Here is a 24,982-nt window from a genome sequence, read left to right as displayed (position 1 = left end):
TAATTTTGAGTTACGGCTTTAGCACTTCACTGCCTTTCAGTTTCATTCAGTAGGTATGTGTAATTCACTTTATGCACCACTGCAGCTAATCAATGACAGGGGAACCAACAAAATACGCGCGATATTGTTATTTCTATATCAACGCATCATGCGTTGCTATGAACACACATTAGCTACGATTACCTGTTATCAGTTGCTATGGACGCGACATATGCTTATTGTTATTGATTAACATTGAATACAAAATCGTTACAGAATATTATCAGCGATTGTATTTGAATGAAGTTATAGTTTACCTATGATGTAGGTAATTACCTTTTGCCGATGATTTCAGAACACTGAAACATATTAAACGTGTGAAACGAAACAGACTTAAAAGGTAAATATCAATCGCAATTAAATAGATAATTAGTTAATTACGCTACTTCTGTCACTAAGTACTTAACTAACTTAATTAGCACTTTCGCTGATTATAGGTACCTACTTTAAAGATTTAAAAAATGTGAATATATCGTTATTTTCAGTTACAGTAAAAGTTTAAGGGCCGGTTTATTTGATTATGGCTTCATTTTCTTCTAATTATAATAAAAGCCTTACCAAAAGTTTTCGACGCTAAACAATACCGAGTTTATTTATCTATGTGGTGCATTTTTAACAAAATTGGGATTTATTTTGCAGAGCCTACATGTTATCAACGTTTTTTGACAGGGTTTAGCAGCAAAAATATTCAATTTAATTATATGTTCAAGTTTTCAAAGTCTCACGTCGCACACATCCCTTACTTTACTTGCAACGTTTTTTTAGATGGAGGTTCAATCAGGGCAATCCACTTCTACCGCTACCCCTACGTCAATGACGTCACTCTCCAGTGGATCTGCGTTTAGTGAAGGCTACCCCAGCGCCAGAGATGACTTTGACCCCACTATGGAGGAGAGTAAGTAACACAAGTAAATGTAGGTGGGGGATTAGTCAGGGCAATACACTTATAGACCTGACGATACTGACGTCTACGCTAGCGGATCTGCGTTTAGTGAAGGCTATCCCAGCGCCAGAGATGATTTTGACTCCACAATGGAGGAGTATATACTTAATACGTTTTAACAGTTTTATTCCTATTTCACTTCGCAAGCTTTGAGTAAGTAATCGCATAAATAATAATTGCATATCCCACATCCCGCTATAAACATTTATACTAATTCTAAGTTCTAACTAACGTTAACTCTATACAATTAATTGGAGATGTAGAAGGTCTCTAAGTGTCGAATTACAACCAAGAACTACACTAAATATAAAAAGTACAAATACAAAAAAAAGTCTAAAATTACTTTAGAGGTGCAAATGACTCTAAATGTCACAACTAAAGATAAAATGTATACTTAATCTAATTCTCCTTAGAGATGTATATTAGTCTCAAAGAGTCAAAATCTAGTATCTAGATCAGTATCAGTATCTAGTCTGTCGGTGTTTTACAGGTTGCACTTCGGGGAGTGTGCTCAAGAGCTACACGAACTTATTCCACCGTCCCCATTCTACCATCGGACTCTTAGACGCACGGCCGGTCTCCATCCTTACTTGGTGGATATTCCACGAATCCGCACGAAGCGCTTTGCTTCTTCTTATGCGCACTGCCAAGGAGTGGAATTCCTTGCCGGCGGCTATATTTCCGAGCTCATATAACCCGGCAACCTTCAAATCAAGAGTGAACAGGCATCTTCTGGGCGAGCTCACTCCATCGTAGGCCACGTCTTTGCCTTTGGCTAGTCTGTGGTCAAGAGTAAGCCCATTTATAATAAAAAAAAAAAAAAAAAACATATATTTAAAATATTCACTAAAAGAAAGGAAACAAACGACAACCGAACAAAGTGTCCTAATCACAGATGTCATATATACCATAGATAAAGCAAACATATTTACTTAGCGTGTCAAATGAACTCAGTGAAATCCACTGAGTTGTCCGTAAAGACTCGCAGCTTGCAGCTTTCGGGCGTCAATTTTTGTAAGTTGAAGTCAACCAAAACATAAAAAATGCCTCGTTACGTGATATTCAATTGCAACAACACAAAAATTATGAACAATCAAGAGCCTGAGACATATTTAAAATTACAGGCAAGAATCAACTTCAGTACAAAATTTGACACGCTCGGCCTCTATACAAATATATGAATTTGTTTCTTCTATCTAAATTAAGTTCTGTGGTCCTAATTTAATAAAAATTAGAATTAAAGTTACTAAGTTATAACAGCTCCAGAAAGCTTAAACAGGCCGGTCTTCACAGAGGGCACCCGTTCACGAGTATGCCGCATATCTCAGCCATCGCCTCCCATAGTAGTAGTAATCACTTTATTGTGTACAACAGTTTATATACAATTTGTAGGTACAGAGATACAAAGGCGAGCTTATCCCTTTAAGGGATCTCTTCCAGCTAATCTTGTATGACCTGCCTTCACTCGTTTTATAAGTGTGAAGAATAAAAATAACTCACTCCTACTAACAATAATTCCAGCTGTCTCCCCCGTGGACTTAGAAGCCATAATCCAAACAGAACGCATAACCAAGATCCTCGACGAGTGCGTATACAAGACCAAGCTAGCCATTTGCCTCCCGAACCTAGTCAAGGAGTTCCATACCCTCAGCTCCATACTGTCTAGTCAGAACATGGATGACCTGGTCTTCATATTTGAGCAGTATGACAAGCCGGTGTATTCTAATAGTTTTATTAATATGGAAGCTTTGGAGGACATTAAAAGTGTAAGTTTTAGAAGCGGATGGAAGAAAAAATCTCTTCTCTTTCAACATAAATTAGATTTGGGTAGCATTTTGTATACGGCATGCTACTAGTGACATAAAACGGATTGCAAGGAGTCACATGCAAATTTAGAATTGACCAAAGACAGTTTTTCCTCCCACGAACGCTCTGGCTGTGGAATGAGCTCCCTGCCGAGGTATTCCCGATGAACTACAGTGTCAACATAAATTTAATAAAAAAAAATAAAAAAAAAATTAGACACTATGTAATACTGCTAGCTGTTTTTGAGTTGATATTAATATAAATGGTTATTTTCAGGGAGCAAGTACGCTGAAAAACAGATTGAATCCTGAATTGGGTCACCTTATGTACATTATGTTTAGCTACCCTGCACTGAAGCCTATAGTCGAAGAAATGGTGGATAAGGTACTTAACAATACTATTTAATATGTCTATTTTGCTAACGTGTTTACTTATTAATTATCATAAATCATATTACATACAATACATTACATAATTTGTTTTGTTTCAGATGAAACATGACTGTCAGGTAAATATTTCTAAAACAATTCGTTACTGTCCACGCCATCTATACGCAATCAACGCCACTATCTCGACACAACGCACACAACAGCTATTATGATAATTATGATATACATATGTATTTTCCTCATAAATATACCTACTTGCGGAACACATAAAAACAAATGAAAATCATCTGCGTCTTCTACCAGATCCAAGCAAAGGTCTAACTTCTTTTTTTCTAATTTGTACTAAGTAGGTAGTCGTGAGGAACTTGATAAATCCGTCGGAAGGACGGAACAAAATTGAACCATAAAACTTAAAATATGTTCTAAATTAAAATTGCAGTAAAAATATCTCGACTTATCAACACGCCATCCAAAAAATTATTTTCCTGTACTGTACTTAACATCAACAGGGTGGCGTCATGTCGCCATCCCTGGACTGTCTGGTGACCTTGGAGCAGTTCCGAGACCTGATGGTGAGGCAGCTGTCAACCACAGCGGCTGAGGAGCTGGCCACCAAGCTAAAGACGAAGAAGCTTGAGGCACAGAATGCGAAACTAATCAAGAGTATTAAGGGTAAATTTTAGTTATAAGCGCAGTTATGAACAAGGAAGCGATTTCTTTTGTTGGTTTTGCCTACAGAAAAGACAAATTGATAACTGAATATTATTGCTATGATTTTTGTTGGCTTCTGACATTTAAGATAATTTCTTAGCTTCGATACCTAATTAAGGTTCGGTTCGGTTTGGTGGAAGCATGTGAGATTCATATTAGTAAGTGTCCAAAAATGACTGTGGTAGTGACTGTACTACGATCCGAAGATAATTAAATGCCCCTATGTTCATTATTTTACAGAAAAATCTGATGCAATGGAGGCTGAAAAAGAAGCCTTCGATGCAGCGATGGAAGAGAAAAGACAGAAGATCAAGTCACTACAGGAAGAGCTTACAGAAATACAGGCTGAAGCTTCCAAGGATATCAAAAAGAAAATGTATGACCTATAGAAAAAAACCTAAACAGCCAAAAAATAAGGAATTCAGATAGTTTTGTAAATCTTCCTTTTTCTGTTGTTTTTCTGTCTTTCTGGAAAACCAGAAAAATAAAAATCTTTGAGTGCTTTTTGAGTGTATTTTATATACTCGACCGCGATCAGGAAACGATTTGAAAGTACCGTAAGCAAATCGGATCTTATCCTTGCTATTAATTTAATGATATAAGTATGATTCCGCATCTTGCTAAGATATAAATGCAATCAGCACGGGAAGCATGGTCGCGCGATAGACGATAAAATAGCAGGCCGTCCCTATCGCACTATATAGTGCTTCCCGTACAGGCGTATAATTATAAGCATGATCGCGCGATAAATGATAAAATATCTGGCAGTTCCTATCGGCACTTACAAATAAAAATAAATAAATAAATATTGGGGACACCTTACACAGATCAACTTAGCCCCAAACTAAGCAAAGCTTCTACTATGGGTGCTAAGCGACGATATACATACTTAAATAGATAAATACATACTTATATACATAGAAAACATCCATGACTCAGGAACAAATATCAGTGCTCATCACACAAATAAATGCCCTTACCGGGATTCGAACCCAGGACCGCGGCTTAGCAGGCAGGGTCACTACCGACTGAGCCAGACCGGTCGTCAAATAGTGCGATAGGGACGGCCTGATGTAAACTAAATCATTTATCGCGCGACCATAAATGCTTGCCTGTCACAATAACTGTTTAATTTTTTCAGTTTGGATTCTGAACGTCAAATGGTGCTGGCCAGTCGCGTGCACGCCGTGAAAAATGACATCCTGCAAGACGAGCAAGCAGAGACAACGCGCGTCTACAAAACCTTGCTGGCAACTCATGTGCAGGAAGAAAAAAAGCTGAGAGCTCGCAGGTTGGTTGAGGAGGCCAAGCCTGCGTGCTATCCTCCATTCGAATGTTTTTCTTGCAGGTTTATTTGTTGTTGTGTTTTGTTAGTTGGGTTAAATTTAATTTGTTCAAAAGACGTTGAGACAGAGTAAGCCGCATCTTATGTAGCCTTGCAGGATCCAACCGCAACAAAACAAACAACTTATTGCTTTTGCCCTTTCACCAGTTAATCATTTATTCCTATTTGTTTACAATCTGTTGAATAACACTGACAGTGACAAAAATTCTTGTTTCTGACTAAAACCGAAAATTGATGAGATGAAATCAGAAAATCTAAGTTAGCAGAGCATCCTATTTTAGGTACATATATCTTTAATTATACCAACTCTCAAGGTTGAAAGTGGAGACACAGCTGCTCTCCTGGATCAAGAAGTATGACCTTGAGATGACGGACAAGCAGATAGAGCTGGATGACTTCCAGCAGAAGTATGATGATGAAGTGCGCGCGTGTCGGGAGCTAGAGGTAACAATATCTAAAGGCTAACGCTGACGGTAGGCAATGCTTGGCAGATTGTATTGTGTCTATAAAGTTTTTGTAAAAGATAAGGAAAAAAGCTTCTGTACAGTATCAAAATTTAACCAATGGTTAGATAAATGTTAATGTCAGACAAAAATTGCACATCACGGCGTCTTTTCATAGTATCCAACACCGAGAGCTATCCGTGTTGTGTTTGATCAACAGATACGAGTATAGGAAATAGGAAGGAACGAGACCTGCGTGCGTAGCCGAATGCACAAACGCTCACGAAAAGAATCGCTCTTGCGTATTGGCGCGACAGAGCCAGACTACCTTTCGCGGCGTTTCGTTTTGTAACTGAAATGTCCGCTCACCTTATTTATTTACTTACTTACTTGGCTAACCAACAGTATAGCTAACCCCCCTTTAAATATACCCCGTAAATTTGGCCTTGTGATCGTCTAGCGTGAATAAGTAGAACCCTTCGACGTGAACTGCGATAACCTAGATCCTTTAATGAGTATCAGCTGTATTTTTGACTAATTTTTAAAATTTTATTTATTTATATTTTAAAGAAGAATAAAGGTTATTGTAGCATAAAAATATAGTGTTATAGAAGAGTATTTTATCAGATTTAGGCCTAGAAAGTTATGAGTGAGAAAATTAATGACGTAATGAAGAAATTTTTAGTATAGAAATTAGTGAGTGAAACTTACATGAAATAAATATTAAAAAATATTTTAGAAAACATCGGCTACGCTCTATTTTCGATTCCGGTTTGGGGTGAGAACTTGCGATACCGTCTGGAATCCTTAGGCCCAATCAAACCACATTATCGGGCATCCTAAGCAAGTAAGCCTGAAGGGCTATCTATCTACAAACTAACCCCTTTTTTATTTTGTTTCTTTTCACTAGCTAAACCCCCCGTTCCCCAATACTGCTAATAGACCATAACTTCTCGATCTTTCTAATGTTTTATCGAAACACCGAGCAGTCGCTAACTTTTATAAGAACTAAGCAAGTCTACTAACTTTTCTAAGCTTTTGACTTTCCATCAGTGGACGGCGCTCGCATGCCACTGGGCCCTATAACAAACTTATGCTTTTTATTCCAAAGAATAGTTTGTTTCTCTAACCAACTTGATAGAATTTACCTTGAAAAACCTAGTTAGCAACACTAAGTGTCCCGCAGCCACACCGAAAAATCAGAAATTGCTACCACAATTATTAATTTCACTCAAATAAATTAAGTAATAAGAGATTTTATAAATTACCAGTTTTACCACATATTTTAAGATAGTAAACACCACATTTAAAGTCCATTTAAACCATATAAATAGTAGTAGTTAAATTATTTCTCCACAATACACGTTGACCAATTATATTCCAAGACCAATCATAAAAGAACTCTACTTTCATAGAAATAGTGTGTGACTTTACCCTAGTCCTATCGTTTTCCCTACTCTAGCATATCTGAAACACAGACCATCACTTACCATAGATCTTGTGTTCAGAATATGCGCAAGTGTATCCCTACTAGAGCTGTACAGTTCAGCCAGCGAAGCTGAGATAGGCAACCTATAGGCTTGTGTTGGTTAGATCCCCCCCTCTGCTTTTGCCCGCGGGCTAGGGTAGCAGAGAGTAGATCGCCCTATCCGTGTATATATCCAGTATTCTAGGACACACCGGTACCAGCCACATGAGAGACCCAGCTGCGATCAACTTTACTTAGATGTGGATCGATCACAACCGAAATCCCCAGCGGCCAACGCCAGCATGGACTAGAGCACCGAGTAAATAAATATAAATATATATAGGACCCCAGCCTCAAATACTGCCGACTTCAGTGAGCAAGGATTACTCCTAATGTCTTTCGTCAATCGTGAAAGTCCTCACTTCCATCTAACAGTTGGACTCTTTGAGACCGGTGAGAAAGTACGCCTTTTGTAAGTATAAATAAGGCGCCCAAGCCCTCCACTTGGAACAAAAAGACCCCTAAACGCCTCTTATTTGACACCGTAAGGGAAGAAGCGCCTAGCCGGACAACAGTCTGTCACAAACAATGATCTGGCTTATAACTTTCACAAAATAACCCCATAGAAAATTACTAAATTCAATTTTACTGACCAACTAAACAAACGAGTGAAGTTTCCTTTACGTGCTATAATCTAAGCTTAGTTTTGCAGGAATTACTCCCTACAAAACCAAACACAGACTTATCTCCAAGCACCAGCCATACATCGACCCAGTCTTTGTATTGCTTAACGGCACTCATGAAACAAAGCACAGAAAACTTCACTATACACATCAATTTAAATGTAACACTACACTATAAATAGGACACTAAAATAACCCCACAACTGACAGTAAAGCAATTCCACCACAGGTCTAAATTCAATTGTACGACGATATTGTCCCCGCACAATCAAACAGAGACACAATTTCAAAGTTTACAATCACTTAGAATAATTTCCAAGTAAAAACAAACAGAGAAATAATAGCAGAACAACTTCACTCACCAGTAACACACGAAAGCCAGAGACACTGTTAGTCTTGTAGATATTTTAAGAATGACGCGCGTCGGCTCGCTCCGACCCTTTTATAGTATCTAATGGAGACACAACAGAGACTGGGGACATAATGGAGACCGGAGACATACTGGAGACTTAACAGAGACATAACAGAGACATACTGGAGACTGGAGACATAATGGAGACATATTGGAGACACAATGGAGACATAACAGAGACATACTGGAGACTGGAGACATACCGGAGACACAACAGAGACATAATGGAGACTGGAGACCTACTGGGGACATAATGGAGACTGGTTTGTTTACTAAGCCGTACACCCTATACATTTAACGTCCATGTTCTCTCAGCAAATAATCGTTTACCTATCAGTAGTAACATCTGCATGCTTGCACGTGTTTTAGAGAGAGACAGAGCTATTGATATTGTTACCTATGTAGTCCAATAGTGGAGTGTTTCGTAAATATTTTTACGTAAATATTATTTTGTGAAAGATTGTTTAAATCAATTTAGTAAGTAACTTCGCAATGAAAGATCACATTTGTTCCTAATTGTTACATTGAATGATATATTCAGGAAGTATAATAATCAATATCAGTGATTATTACCTCTCTGACTTGTAATTAGAACCAAGACGCAATATCGGAACGTCATTCGTTTGTCAGATCAGATTGTCAATGTCAACAATCCATCCATGTGAATATAGTTTGTAAATAAGCTTTTTCCAATAAGTTGTGCATCAAATAATAGTGAATTTTATGAGTGATGACGTAACTAAACATGTGATAAAGCTTCGCAGATATTATTTGTTAAAATATTCAATGAAATCCCGAAGGAAATATGCACCAAAAAGTTGGTCAAGGAAAAGTTGATTCGCCGTAAGTTTTATATGTAATAACGAGTCCATTTCCTCGTCATAGATGCTTGTTCTGTTACAACTCGCCCCCAGATTGGATTTCTTTTACAAAATACAAAGTGGTTAGTAAAAAAATCCAATCTTATTTAGCAAAAGAAGCAATAAAATTGAATAAAAGAAAAATATCTCTAGATCAGTCGGAAATATCCCCCCCCATTTCTAATTGTGTGGTGTGTATTCCAATACTATACGACTGCTAGCGACTCAGTTTTGAAATCAGCTCATCAGAGTCTCGACAATGAACCATGAGAACTCCTTTCCCAGAGTCCACGCACCGCCAGGGATATCAGGTTGTGAATCTGATAGGTCCTACTAACCCGTTCTTGCTAGCTCGTTCCCCGGTCGCGGCGAATATTCATTCCATCCACACTGTTGGACCGGAATAATTATCGTAATAATTTCAACGAGTTCACAATAACTTCCCACGCAATTACGAAGAAACCTTTAGAGCTCTCATTGTAAGTCCAGAGCCTTCAATCTCCATTGTCGGAACTCAAACCAATTTCTCTACCTAATCACTCCAGCCACATGCTTTGGCGCATGTCTCATACTTGAATAAAATATACTGACTTAAGATTTGTTTGGATGTGTTTTTTTTTTATAAAACAAACCTTAAATGACATAAGCATACATGCACACACCTCATGCATGCATACACCTCAACTTGGTACCATATCATGATCAAATGAAGAAATGATTTGATGATACTAAACTCCACAATTGGAAAACATAACAAGGAAACAATTATTGAAAAGAGCCTCGTTCTCACTAGACGATATCGGCCCTTAAATATGTCGATTGTCAAATACATCCCATTCAAGATGAGGTGTGTGGTTTTCGTATGGGTCTTATTACCTTGTGTAGTAGTAATCATAAAAAACTACCCTTGAAATGGGTCGAATCCATTGGATTTTAACCTAACCAATAAGAATTTTATGATTAATGTGTTCCCAAAATTCCCCCCCTTGTTTGTTCCCCGCAAATTCCGACCAAACTAGTTTTGACCACTTTCCAGCGCTGTCTGTCTGCATCAATCCACTCATTCCATAAAATAAAACATTCGAGACACACTTTCATATCTTACATCCGTCATATCCAGCCATTCAATCTATCAAACATACATCTATAAGCATTCATCACCTCTAACTTATACACAATACACATACACTCGTTCATTCCTCCTCAATTACGCTTTCACTCGATTGTTTACAGAAAGCCAGCGCTTTTAAAAGTAATCAAAATAAAGAATAAAAATAGAAATAGAAACTAGATAATAATTTTAAAAGTTTACCTATCCCATTTTACCCTACTCTACCCTGACTCGAAGGCAAAGAAAATTTCAATTTATTTATGATAGGTTTCATTTTATACATCTATATTTAATTTTATAAAGTAATTACTAACCGCAAACAATTTGACAATGTGTGAAAATTGTTTGATGCACATACTAAAAATAAAATGTTCGTACGAAACAAAATGTTACATTTTATGTAAACATCTTTTATTTCACAGTCAATCACTGTAAGGATTCTACCCTGTATTCAATTTCCCTGTCTTTTGTTCATTATTACATTCCTCAATGCAAAATTGATAGCATAAAATGCAAAAAATTTATAAAAGTACAGTCACTTAAACAAAATAGTAGCCCTCCCTACTCCGATCTTTGTAGAACAAAATACTGACCGAGTTATGCTTAGAAACGAGGATCTGCACTGGTGATTACCGATATTGTACAGTATACCACCCTATATAATGTAATAAATGATAACGCATAAATAATAAATATCACTGCTAACTGTAATAACTGAAATGAAAAATAGCTTTTCCACCAATCTCGATTTTCCTAACGTCTACCCCAGGCAGACTAGCTACTATGATGTCCAGTTATTGTTATATTAAAATAATCTAACCATACAATGTATATCCAATACATTCTTCTTACAAAATAAAGATTTAAAAAAAAAAAATTGTTGTCCATATAATGAACCGACTTCTTTATCTAGATAATAAAAAAAAATCCGTATTATAAATTTACATCCACCATACACCATTTTATAATCCTAGGAACGAAACTACTAAATGACAGAGAAACTATACGATGTGCTAGCCAATAAAGCCCTTTATCACACAGATCACTATAGAAATAAAATTAATTTCAGACAAAATTTTGACTTCTACCACCCCTATAATAATAACACTGCATCTCAATAAAATTTTGAAGAAATCATGACACGTTTAAAATAATGATAATGATGATGATGATAAGAAAGAAAAATAATAATGTTCCACATAAGTTTGTCGCAATAAATAAACATTCTTTACTAAGAAGTCATTGACTTGTAACCAATGTACTCATAGAATTTACATTACACATCATGTAATGTTCATAATAAACGCATAATACAATTTTGCAAAAAAAAAAAGTAATTGCAGTTTTGAAGTGGTTTTCATATTTTCAATTTTTTCCCGCAAAATATGATGTATCCTTAATTTTGATATGGTTTTGATATTTTTTGTAAAATATAATGTAACATCAAATTTGATGTGGTTTTGATAAAATATATTCCCTTTTTTTTTTTTCAAACTATCTGCAAAATTTTATTTTGGTTTTAATTGCCTTATGATAAAATACAAAATGATGTCATAAGTAGGTTCAAAATACTTTTATTTGATTGGATAATAATATAACAAAATAATGAATTTTTCTTGAAACGAGCTTAAAACTTGTATTGTCCTATTCTATGTCCGTGTCTTCAATATTGTAAAACATGCCCCGACAGTCTTTTGTAACCTCAGACAATTTATTCCTTCTTCATGGCATTTGCAGCTGCAGCAAACTTAGAAAATTGTTAACAAACACGACAATGGGCTGAGAAACTTGGTCATGGTGTCTCTCTTCCTTTTTTCTCCTTCATACTTGGCTAGTTCTATGATGAGTTCTTGAGTAGCTAATGATGATGATTAAATCCTGCTGACCCTCCTCAGAGGCATTTCCACTGGCCCTGGTCCGACGCAAGTAGGTAATATTTCAAGATCTTCCTAACTATTCTCTTCTCAGTCGGTGTCATAACCCAGGACACCATGAAACCTCTTCCGAAGACACGTTGCACACTTGATCACAATCAGCATAACCGCAAAAGATCCAGTTACTTATTTTTGAACACAGCAAGTAACTTGAAACCAATGAATATTTCTTCATCTCTAAAGTTGGCTAGTCCTTATTTGTCCAATCATTGGTCAAAAAATAAAATATTGCATAAATCGAATATCATAAACACTTGTTATTTCACTAGCGTTACTAAGCATGCACTTAAACACACACTGAAGTTTTCACCGCATGTTTCCACCGTCCCCGCTGATCCACTATGTTCAATGACAGAACACTGCTGTGGTAAGAATCTATCTTAGGTTAAAACTAAAGTTAAGTTAAAGACTTCCAATAAACAGAGGGAAAGATAAAATAAAAATCACAAGCGTTAAAATATTTTCCAAAAAAAAAAAAATATGCCAACTAAGGTTGCAGGACCATCTAGGTACTTTAACCATATGAGACGTACGTCTCATTTACGTTCACCTACAATTTATTTTTTTTGTCATTTTCCTCAAATATGATGTCTGATCGCTAAGTGACTTTAATTTTTCTAACTCAAAAATTACTGCAGACTATAAAACTCCGTCTTGTTTGCTTGATAAAACAAAAATACTCGTAGGGTAAATTAACTGGGGTTTTGAACACTTACATATATGTATTTTTCTTGATCGGCATTTCTGTTCCATTCTTCTGTTTAGTGTGGCATAATATGGCACCACTAACAACATAATCATATTGAAATTCTTCAGTAACACATTGGTCCTATGAGCAGGTATGAGACCAGGCTCAAAAACTCTTACTCCTCCGTTAGTTGACATCAAAAGCCGGGTACTTCAACTCGAACGTCCCACGAAATATCTCAATGTTCACTTCATATTTTTCGCGTCCAAACTGTTGCTAACTCTGTCTCCATGTACTCAAGTCTTGCACTATTGCACTAACACCTTCTTTTAACTAACTAATTATGGCCTAAAACTAATTGAAATTACTATGTTTTCACTAACAGAGCTCTTCGTTTCAAACCGTAGTTAACATTTCTCTTCGTCTGATAATAAGACGTCACTAAAAATCACACGTGCTTCTACACAATCAACTATACTAATTATTGGAAGCTACACAACACTGTAATTTCTGTGAAATCGTTTTCTTAAATAAAATTTAATAACTTCGCGCTCAGATTTTTTTCGTAAGGAACTGTCACTGTCAATATTGTCATCCTTAACCGTTTTTTTTTTCTTTTACAATTGTCCTCATGGGCGTATAAGGCGTATTTTCATTGTAAACACACTAAAGTGTTTTGTGTAGTCACAAACATTAAATCAACAAAACAATTATTTGATATCATAAATTTAGCCTATCATAATGTTCAAATATTTGACTAGTTATTAGAAATATATAATTGATTTTTTTTTTTTCATAATTTATTGAAATCGAACGAAAACTATCGTGTAGGTTTGCCTTTATGCGTAGGAAATTGCGTGTGCGCATCGGTTTACAAAAGTGTGACCAGATTAAAAATATATTGTGAGATTCTTTAAGGATCTAACAGACGGTCGGACCGCACTTGTAAGGGGACATGTGTTAGGCCCTATTTACAAAATACCGTTCAGAATCTACACAACTTGAATAGTTTGATGTGATTTAAGCAATAGAAAATTAAATTAACAAAATCTTTTGTATTTAAATACACCTATTGTATTAATTTTACTATAATGAAGTAGAGAAAAGTGAAGTAAGGTTTTGTAAATGACAACACCGGACAATAAATTACTGAATTACTGAATATCTTTTGTCGAAAATTGTATGACCGATCAAGCGTACCAACTTAAAAACAATGATAGTTTGTGTAATGTCACCGATAGAACACCTTTTGGCGAAGATATATGATATCTGTGGTTAAATTATTTTCTCTAATCTACCTGCCATGTTTATCGCCAAACCGCTCTATTCGCGAAAGAATAGCAGATCCGTTTTTGTTTTCTATAAGCTCGTCATTAATTACGTGATCTACAATTAGAATTATTTAAATATCTGCTTTATTTTAATCGGCTTAAACAACCGACAGGCAATTCGGCGCCGACGCCGGTCATGAGCCGTCCATACTCGCCATTTTGTCATTTTGCAAACTAAGAAAATGCAAACAAAACATTATTTGCCCTAAACACGCGTTACTTTTAAATAATTTTGTCGACAAAGTGAGCCTGTTTTATCAAATTGAACTCCGAACTGCAATTGCAATGTAATTTTCCGATAACGAAAGTGAGGTTACGAAATTGACATGACATTATTTTATGTACAATATGAACGTTCGTGTTGGGAAAAAAAAACGTGAATGCAATGGACATGTGTTTAGTTGTGTTTCTCATCAAGATAATAGAAGAATCTAGTGCTCATACTCATGATCTAATGAGCAAACAGCCCATGTATAGGATGTCTTATCGGGCTATGTCTCTACTAATAAAGTGAACAATTGCCTTCTCCAAAAGCAGCTTTGCAAAAAAAGGTAAGCTTTTGTTTTATTATTTGATACATACATACATACATACAATCACGCCTGTATCCCATAAAGGGGTAGGCAGAGCACATGAAACAACTAAAGCTTCAGTGCCACTCTTGGCAAATAAGGGGTTGAAAGAAAACGAAACTGTGACATTGCAGTGACAGGTTGCCAGCCTCTCGCCTACGCTACAATTTAACCCATTTACCAATTTACCAATTTTATTATTTGATGTGTTTTCGAAACCCGGCAGAACATACTACAACGACTAGACCGAATATATATGGTGAAATGTTGCTTATTTCATTGTTCTGTCGTCAGATAAGTTAATTATAGTAAATTTCCCACGTTAATTTCTGACTTTCACATTCCCTAAGAGGATCTAAATGTATGTGAAATAGGCCTAACTAACAAAATATATTTGTTACTTTCAATGAGGTTTACATGGTTGTTCGATTTTTCAGTTTCAACATCTAATTGGAATTTCTCTGGAAAGTTTACAATGCCCGATATTTCTACACATCTGCCACAAATTTATGGAAATCAATATTTATAGAAACTGAACATACCTTGGTTAAACGGTAAGCATTAAAAATATGTTCGACTAATTTATTTGATCTAGGCTACCTAACTGTTCTTGGAAATTGTAACGTTGTTTCCGTACCAACATATAAACTTCTCAATTATTTTTCTGAAACGCTGGCTTATGGGCTATGGAAAATAATATTTGTAGGACCTCAAACGAATGTCATGGCATTTAAAAATAAGCATTGAATCTTGTCCAAACTTTAATTTTGTATTTTTCAAAGATAAAACTTGACGTCTGATACTTAAATAAAATTATGTAGACTAAAAATCCAGACTTAGCATAGATTTTATTTCTGCTACATTGAGTTTAAACAATGTATGTATTAATTTTCAGTATATGAAATGGGTTATCATCATTGAAGAACATCAACCAGCTGTCGGCAACATGCAGGTTGACCGAGGAATTTGTCGGTGTGTCCTTTATGGACTGTACTCCGTCTTTGCACTATCGTCAAGTAAGTACAAGTATCATTGCCACTAAAAAGCTACTTTTTAACTTAATTAACCCTACTTAGTGAGTAAAACGACTCGGCAGGAAATTTTACATTACTTAGAAAAATGGATATGGTCGTTCCTTTTTTTTTCTGAACCATGAATGCCCTAGATAGAAAATATGCGATCTTAGTGATACTTATAACTAAGTTTTCTAAAATTAATCCCCTATTTTAACTAACCCCTTCATATCTTCAATTTCAGTTTTACTCGGGAGTCACCGCTTCAGCCCGGTCCTTCTTTCATATATCTACTGTCTTCATATAGATGAAAGGTACTATGTTATATTATAATAACACATTCTAATTATTAAATTTTAAAAGTGAGCAGCTCATGGCCTTAATATTATATCTAGAAAATTTAAGCGAAGTATGCAAGACGGCGAGGCATGAGCTACCGGGTAAAAATCAAACTTAACTGACTCATCCTCATTTTATTGGCTAAGCAAACTTCTTACTAACTTATTTATGTACTAACTCATGTAGTTATGAACTGCAAGGCAGAGGTTCTCAAACTTTTTAATATTTTTTTTTTGTAAATTTTGCTGTATACTTTGTATTTTCTGACACAATATTTCTCACGGGCGTGTCTTAGTTCCAAAATTAAGGGACGCGCCCCCGTGAGTAGATAAATGAAATAATATTGAACCCTATTTGGCAGAACCTAACTCTAAAACAAAACCCTTTTCTTATTCTATAATATATGAAAATTTCTAATGTCTGACTATTTCCTTTCAGTGTACTAAAGGCTCACTGATCTACACTACCAGCTCATGCTCAATGTTACTGAACAACAAAGTAATCCGACAATCAGACTGGACCCGGTCATGTTAGGTAAGTTTACATACTTAATGCGTACCACATACTACATACGATTTCTGAACCTCAGTAAAATATGGTTTTATAAAGATAATAGTGCTTATTATCTATGCCTACTTAACAGGAATATTACAAATTTCAATCAATTTTCATGAAATTCATTAAGCAATTGTGACAATGATCAAGCAGTGGTGGAGTTAAGGTATGGCGAGGTACGACCTCCCAGATGCCGGTAATGCTAATATTTCGTAGGATATGTTTGACATGGTTGTAATGAAGTACAGTATGTTGGCATACTCCTGACTTGTGTAATATTGTATAAAAGCTGTGTACACAATCTACCGAACATAATGATTGTATGGTTTTACACTTACTATTTTAGACTAGCCTACAGCTTATCATGTGAGGTATCGAACTCATGTCATATGAAGCTATTGAAAATCTTGTTTATACATACATACTTATTTGTGTTACTACAGTAAAAATATATGCGTATAGAAAGTTGAAATTCGTACAGTGGATTTAATTTATTGAAATAATTGGCAGATATAGGCTATGGTGACCTCTCACCATCAAGAGGGACATATGCTTGTTTACTACGGATGTAATATGAAAATATATGATGACTTATAAGCTAATGAACTAAATTAGTCCTAACATGATTAATACGTATATCTTAACAGACAGAAACCTGTTCTTCTCACGGCTGCACTACAGTGACAATATTTGGTACAAACCGTACAAACAATATGCCAAATTATTGTATGATGTATGAAATCCTGTGAGCCAATTTATAGATTATAGAGTTACAACTGAAATGCAAACAAACCATCCATCGAAGGGTGTACTTGTCATAGTACCACATGCGTGTAGCTATTCAGCATTCATAGAAAAATGGCGGGACGCCCCATATAATATTGTACTTCAGCGCGACAATGAATAATCGCGCCCCCATAGCCATTAGACTAGAGCCTATCTTCTTGTATTACTAGGTCTTAAATCTAGGGCTTAGGTATCCTAGGTTATCTGAGATAATATAGTCTTACACCTAGATTATGATAACGACCTACTTACTGTCCTAACTAGTAGTTATCCTGCCTATAAATGAAATTCTGTATAACAGACGTCTTCCAGGAACATACATAACATCAGAGAGTGTTCATGGACTATATAAGACAGCATCGAAGCTATCCGATCTCCAATGTAAAGCGCAAACGTGATGTAAAGCTTTCAAAATAGCCCTGAAGATGGCAGAACCTGCTATGAAAATGTACTAGGCCGATAGAGCACAATTTGTTTTGACATGAAATTCTATTGCTATTATACATAGTGTACACACTTATGTTTCCAATTCCGATTACTAGGTGGGAAACTCTTCTAAACTACTACAGCTCCGCGCCTTCTTTTATTTTAGGTACATGAATATTTTTTCTATAAGTACCTAGTATTTTACGTACTAGCCCCGCCTATACAACAGCCATTAAACATACATTAAGACACAGAATAAATAATAGTACTACGCACAGGCGCAAAGGAACGTCAAGATGTGCCAATGCCAACAATTGCTACGTAGCAATGCAAATCAAATGGCCTAATCGGGACGATATTTAGTTCAACCACTACGATTATGAGTTAATTTCCTAGAAATAGATTTTGTCTATGTTTACTACGCTATTTTAATTTATTTTTTTTTATTTTTCAGGTACCAAAGGAAAACGAAAATATCATTGGTTCTGTACTGATGCATGACTTCGCTCGGAACGCGGCAAGAATGAACAATGGAAGAAAATACTACAGACTTGTTTATTAACGATAAAGTTATTTTAGTTTTTATGAAATAGCGATTGAATAAAAATATTAGGTATATGAGTTTTATTTAGAGATGAAATAAGTCAAGAAATACAGCACACCCACTCGTTTTCACAACAACAAATGTAGCCTGGTAAGGCTAATTCCTATTATTTATTTATAAACCTTGGTATCCAAGATGTGTTCTACAGAGCACATCTTAGATCCCTTGGTCACGGAACCAAATGTAACTGAAATGTCCGCTCACCTTATTTATTTACTTACTTACTTGGCTAACCAACAGTATAGCTAACCCCCCTTTAAATATACCCCGTAAATTTGGCCTTGTGATCGTCTAGCGTGAATAAGTAGAACCCTTCGACGTGAACCGCGATAACCTAGATCCTTTAATGAGTATCAGCTGTATTTTTGACTAATTTTTAAAATTTTATTTATTTATATTTTAAAGAAGAATAAAGGTTATTGTAGCATAAAAATATAGTGTTATAGAAGAGTATTTTATCAGATTTAGGCCTAGAAAGTTATGAGTGAGAAAATTAATGACGTAATGAAGAAATTTTTAGTATAGAAATTAGTGAGTGAAACTTACATGAAATAAATATTAAAAAATATTTTAGAAAACATCGGCTACGCTCTATTTTCGATTCCGGTTTGGGGTGAGAACTTGCGATACCGTCTGGAATCCTTAGGCCCAATCAAACCACATTATCGGGCATCCTAAGCAAGTAAGCCTGAAGGGCTATCTATCTACAAACTAACCCCTTTTTTATTTTGTTTCTTTTCACTAGCTAAACCCCCCGTTCCCCAATACTGCTAATAGACCATAACTTCTCGATCTTTCTAATGTTTTATCGAAACACCGAGCAGTCGCTAACTTTTATAAGAACTAAGCAAGTCTACTAACTTTTCTAAGCTTTTGACTTTCCATCAGTGGACGGCGCTCGCATGCCACTGGGCCCTATAACAAACTTATGCTTTTTATTCCAAAGAATAGTTTGTTTCTCTAACCAACTTGATAGAATTTACCTTGAAAAACCTAGTTAGCAACACTAAGTGTCCCGCAGCCACACCGAAAAATCAGAAATTGCTACCACAATTATTAATTTCACTCAAATAAATTAAGTAATAAGAGATTTTATAAATTACCAGTTTTACCACATATTTTAAGATAGTAAACACCACATTTAAAGTCCATTTAAACCATATAAATAGTAGTAGTTAAATTATTTCTCCACAATACACGTTGACCAATTATATTCCAAGACCAATCATAAAAGAACTCTACTTTCATAGAAATAGTGTGTGACTTTACCCTAGTCCTATCGTTTTCCCTACTCTAGCATATCTGAAACACAGACCATCACTTACCATAGATCTTGTGTTCAGAATATGCGCAAGTGTATCCCTACTAGAGCTGTACAGTTCAGCCAGCGAAGCTGAGATAGGCAACCTATAGGCTTGTGTTGGTTAGATCCCCCCCTCTGCTTTTGCCCGCGGGCTAGGGTAGCAGAGAGTAGATCGCCCTATCCGTGTATATATCCAGTATTCTAGGACACACCGGTACCAGCCACATGAGAGACCCAGCTGCGATCAACTTTACTTAGATGTGGATCGATCACAACCGAAATCCCCAGCGGCCAACGCCAGCATGGACTAGAGCACCGAGTAAATAAATATAAATATATATAGGACCCCAGCCTCAAATACTGCCGACTTCAGTGAGCAAGGATTACTCCTAATGTCTTTCGTCAATCGTGAAAGTCCTCACTTCCATCTAACAGTTGGACTCTTTGAGACCGGTGAGAAAGTACGCCTTTTGTAAGTATAAATAAGGCGCCCAAGCCCTCCACTTGGAACAAAAAGACCCCTAAACGCCTCTTATTTGACACCGTAAGGGAAGAAGCGCCTAGCCGGACAACAGTCTGTCACAAACAATGATCTGGCTTATAACTTTCACAAAATAACCCCATAGAAAATTACTAAATTCAATTTTACTGACCAACTAAACAAACGAGTGAAGTTTCCTTTACGTGCTATAATCTAAGCTTAGTTTTGCAGGAATTACTCCCTACAAAACCAAACACAGACTTATCTCCAAGCACCAGCCATACATCGACCCAGTCTTTGTATTGCTTAACGGCACTCATGAAACAAAGCACAGAAAACTTCACTATACACATCAATTTAAATGTAACACTACACTATAAATAGGACACTAAAATAACCCCACAACTGACAGTAAAGCAATTCCACCACAGGTCTAAATTCAATTGTACGACGATATTGTCCCCGCACAATCAAACAGAGACACAATTTCAAAGTTTACAATCACTTAGAATAATTTCCAAGTAAAAACAAACAGAGAAATAATAGCAGAACAACTTCACTCACCAGTAACACACGAAAGCCAGAGACACTGTTAGTCTTGTAGATATTTTAAGAATGACGCGCGTCGGCTCGCTCCGACCCTTTTATAGTATCTAATGGAGACACAACAGAGACTGGGGACATAATGGAGACCGGAGACATACTGGAGACTTAACAGAGACATAACAGAGACATACTGGAGACTGGAGACATAATGGAGACATATTGGAGACACAATGGAGACATAACAGAGACATACTGGAGACTGGAGACATACCGGAGACACAACAGAGACATAATGGAGACTGGAGACCTACTGGGGACATAATGGAGACTGGTTTGTTTACTAAGCCGTACACCCTATACATTTAACGTCCATGTTCTCTCAGCAAATAATCGTTTACCTATCAGTAGTAACATCTGCATGCTTGCACGTGTTTTAGAGAGAGACAGAGCTATTGATATTGTTACCTATGTAGTCCAATAGTGGAGTGTTTCGTAAATATTTTTACGTAAATATTATTTTGTGAAAGATTGTTTAAATCAATTTAGTAAGTAACTTCGCAATGAAAGATCACATTTGTTCCTAATTGTTACATTGAATGATATATTCAGGAAGTATAATAATCAATATCAGTGATTATTACCTCTCTGACTTGTAATTAGAACCAAGACGCAATATCGGAACGTCATTCGTTTGTCAGATCAGATTGTCAATGTCAACAATCCATCCATGTGAATATAGTTTGTAAATAAGCTTTTTCCAATAAGTTGTGCATCAAATAATAGTGAATTTTATGAGTGATGACGTAACTAAACATGTGATAAAGCTTCGCAGATATTATTTGTTAAAATATTCAATGAAATCCCGAAGGAAATATGCACCAAAAAGTTGGTCAAGGAAAAGTTGATTCGCCGTAAGTTTTATATGTAATAACGAGTCCATTTCCTCGTCATAGATGCTTGTTCTGTTACAGTTTTCGTTTCGCGTCGTAGAAATGCCATTCGGCTACGGGGCCAGACATGCTGGGCGATTTGTATTGAATACGCTTGTCGCAAGTTCTTAAACCCACACAATTGTAGATGTCGCGCATCTTTTTTCCATGTCTGTGTGTGTACATGTGAACGATCAACGAGTAGTGTCATCACGCATGCAGGCACACTGAAAATATCATCAATTCATTATCAGTATCACCACCACGACTCGAGCACCAACATACACGTGGGTAAGGCTTATGATCAGCCTCTTTAACAGAGATAGCAAAGAGGCGTAGTAAATGTATACTAATTTAATTAAAGTTATTTAAGTCAGAGGCCTTCAAAAGTAACAATAGCACGCTCATTTAAGAAATAAGTTACGAGAATGTTCGTAAAGGTTTTCTTTCATGTTCAGGAGAAACTAAAACTCCAGGACGTAGAGTATATTCCCTTAATGGCGGAGAGAGAAGAAGAGTATCACAGAGAGATGAAACTGAAGATGGAGAAGTTCCTTCTAGAACATGCTGCACGTGTCATCCAGTCGGCTTGGCGCAAAGTCCTTCTCAACAGAGCTGAAAAGAAGAAGGTAATGTAATCAGAAATCAATATCTCTGTAATGTACATGTACAATATGTACATACCTTTTATATGTATGTCAAATTATAAAAAATAAGTTATTAATATTGTAAGCAAAATATTAAAGAATATTAATGTTTAAAAAGTTGAACGCTTCTAACGTAAATTGTACGTCTATGATCTATCTACATCTTTTTTAGTGATCTCTTTCGTAACCACATTTGTTGCCGGTTGTAGCTATATATGTCTTTCTTACATGTGTTCATTTCTTTTTTTACACGCAGCAGAAAGGGAAAGGTAAAAAGGGAAAGAAGAAAGCGTAATGACAAATAATGTAATTAACTAAGTACTTAATAAATGATTTTTTTAATCAATAACTTGTTTTTTTTTCGTGGTTTATATTTGATTGTAGGATATATACTATAAATAGATACAAATACGTACAGTTAGAGCAAAACGTGTTAGGTAATTAACATTTTCTGGTTTAGGCTACAATTATTATGAGTCATTTCAACATTTATTTGCATTTGTTTAAAGTTTCATTTGTCCGTTTTCTAAACGATCTGTAAAACAAGATAAAAAAATACTCAATTATTTATTGACTTCATAACTTTGGTATTGACCATATAATAGGTGCCATATGATTCATATCAATAACGCGGTCTGATAATGAAGTCCGAAGATGGATACAGTAACTAAAATACACGTTGTGTGTCTGTTTACTTAAGAGGATACGGTAGCGAAAATGCTAAAATGAAAAGGAAATTAAATATACAAGTGTTATTAACTAGATTTATCGAAAAAAAATTGTCCATTAAGAACAACTCAGTCAAAAGATATTTCAAAAAAATCTTTAAAATCGAGGTTCCGCTCTCGACTCTTTCCTCCTTCAAAACTTAATCAATCGGAACGAAATTTGAGAATCTGAATAACAATGAAATAATCTATGTCGGACCGTTTAGCTTTTTTGGTTAATTGTTACCAATCTTGAGTATCACACCTTTTTTTGCGCCACAATGAAAAAGGCCGTTTTTGGAAATTTGTGATTGGCTCTAGAATCTTTAAAAAGCAGAATATCAAAAAAATCAAAACGGTCTGACACAGATAAAAATAATAACAATCTGTGTTGAAAAAATCATTCCTCTATCTTCAAAAACCAGGGAGGAAATAGTCGAGAGCGTTTGTATGGAGAATTGACCCCTACCGTATCGTCTTAATGGAAGATATATTTGCAGCTTTGGAAATTACAAAAACAGCAAAGGAAATTGGAAAAGGAAGAAGCTGAAAAGCTGCGGAAAAAGAAAATGTCTAAAAAATTAAACAAAGTCGTTAAAGCTGATCACAGCCCTGAAACGAATGAGGAGCAGAAAAATGATGATAACCCTGAAATAAACAAACCTCTAATAAAAGATAATAAGCTTAAAATAAAGAAACCGTTCAAAAGCGTAGATACAAAAAAGAAACAAAAGACTGCTAAAAAGTGATGGCTTATTGATCATGTTAAACGTTAATTCGTCATTTTTTTTAGATTTTGTTTAAAACAGTGAAGGTGAGTCTTATTATGATTTTGAAGGCATAAAACAAATATATTTAGATATTTTATTGAATAAAGCGTTGAATTTACATCTCTTAGTTTTTGGTGTAAAACTCACAAAACTGCTCCCGCCTTTTTGGATATATTTTTTAATCATCATACATACTTGACAAATCTTGAAATTTACGACACTGACAGTGTCATTTTTGTTTTGCTTTGAAAGCATTTATAAGTTTTTATGGAGTTTTTTAAGGATTTATTTTTATAGATTTGCTATTCATATTTCTTACACTATACCATTTTGATAATCTTCTGTATCATATTTTATAACGATGAGTGAATCATTCCAATCTGTATCTGAGAGTCCGTCTGAGACCACAGGGAACAGCAGTAGCATCACTTCGCAGTTGACGGATCAAGATGAATCTGAGAAAATTGCAGGTATGTGCCATAAAATAGCCATATTGTAGCGTATCAGGGCCTCTAATAGGCATAACTTAAAATCGTTGACGCTTCGTGGTCATATACGGTCCGTATGATGGAAAGCATTCACCGTATCCTAGGGACGCCTGCAACTCAAGGGATGTCACATGCACGATGCCGACTTATTAGAAACTTGTACACTTCTTTTTTGAAGAACTCCATACTGTAGTTGATCGGGAATATCTCGGCAGGGAGCTCATTCCACAGCCGAGCCGGAGCTTCCAATTAAAATATCTCACACTCAAAGGTTATGACAGATGGCGCCACCCTATTAGTAATTTGCACTTGCATTGCACAGATAAAGAATTTCATACGTGAGAGCGAGAAGATAATATTTTTTCTCTCTCTCACACATATGAATGACAGTGACATTGACATACCTAGACACTTGCACAGGCGCCGCCTGGCGGGATAACATGTCAGTGTGCCTCCTCATTGGCTCTATTCTATCACGCGAATACGAAAGAGCGATGAAGGGAAATTACTACGATACGAAACGGAGCGTTAACTATTGCATGCTTAGTACAAAAAAAACCGGCCAAGAGCGTGTCGGGCCACGCTCAGTGTAGGGTTCCGTAGTTTTCCGTATTTTTCTCAAAAACTACTGAACCTATCAAGTTCAAAACAAT

At 35.9% G+C, this 24,982-nt stretch overlaps 1 protein-coding gene and 1 long non-coding RNA gene across 4 annotated transcripts; both read left to right on the top strand.

The window, feature by feature from the left end:
- Window positions 1-296: 296 nt before the first annotated feature.
- Window positions 297-23,886, top strand: LOC125230115 (dynein regulatory complex protein 10-like). Of its 2 annotated transcripts, XM_048135142.1 has the most exons (11): window positions 297-379; window positions 805-934; window positions 2,504-2,748; window positions 3,065-3,172; window positions 3,279-3,296; window positions 3,687-3,849; window positions 4,129-4,264; window positions 5,030-5,179; window positions 5,548-5,677; window positions 22,176-22,346; window positions 23,572-23,886. In XM_048135142.1, exons 2-11 carry the CDS (start codon window positions 805-807, stop codon window positions 23,818-23,820), a joined length of 1,500 nt encoding a protein of 499 aa, XP_047991099.1. In that variant the 5' UTR covers window positions 297-379; the 3' UTR covers window positions 23,821-23,886. The 2 variants fall into 2 exon arrangements, with proteins under 2 accessions (XP_047991099.1, XP_047991100.1); XM_048135143.1 differs by lacking the exon at window positions 3,279-3,296.
- LOC125230138 lies at window positions 14,108-18,466 on the top strand. 2 transcript variants are annotated; one of them, XR_007177494.1, is made up of 6 exons: window positions 14,108-14,714; window positions 15,173-15,289; window positions 15,631-15,751; window positions 15,993-16,062; window positions 16,526-16,621; window positions 18,309-18,466. It is a non-coding gene; the product is annotated as an uncharacterized LOC125230138 (long non-coding RNA). The 2 variants fall into 2 exon arrangements; XR_007177495.1 differs by lacking the exon at window positions 14,108-14,714 and having other exon boundaries at window positions 15,123-15,289.
- Window positions 23,887-24,982: the final 1,096 nt, after the last annotated feature.

The sequence above is a fragment of the Leguminivora glycinivorella genome, chromosome 10, assembly GCF_023078275.1.
Source record: "Leguminivora glycinivorella isolate SPB_JAAS2020 chromosome 10, LegGlyc_1.1, whole genome shotgun sequence".
Classification (NCBI taxonomy): domain Eukaryota; kingdom Metazoa; phylum Arthropoda; class Insecta; order Lepidoptera; family Tortricidae; genus Leguminivora; species Leguminivora glycinivorella.
The sequence above is the reverse complement of the archived record's forward strand: the minus strand, read 5'-3'. Positions and strand labels throughout refer to the sequence as shown.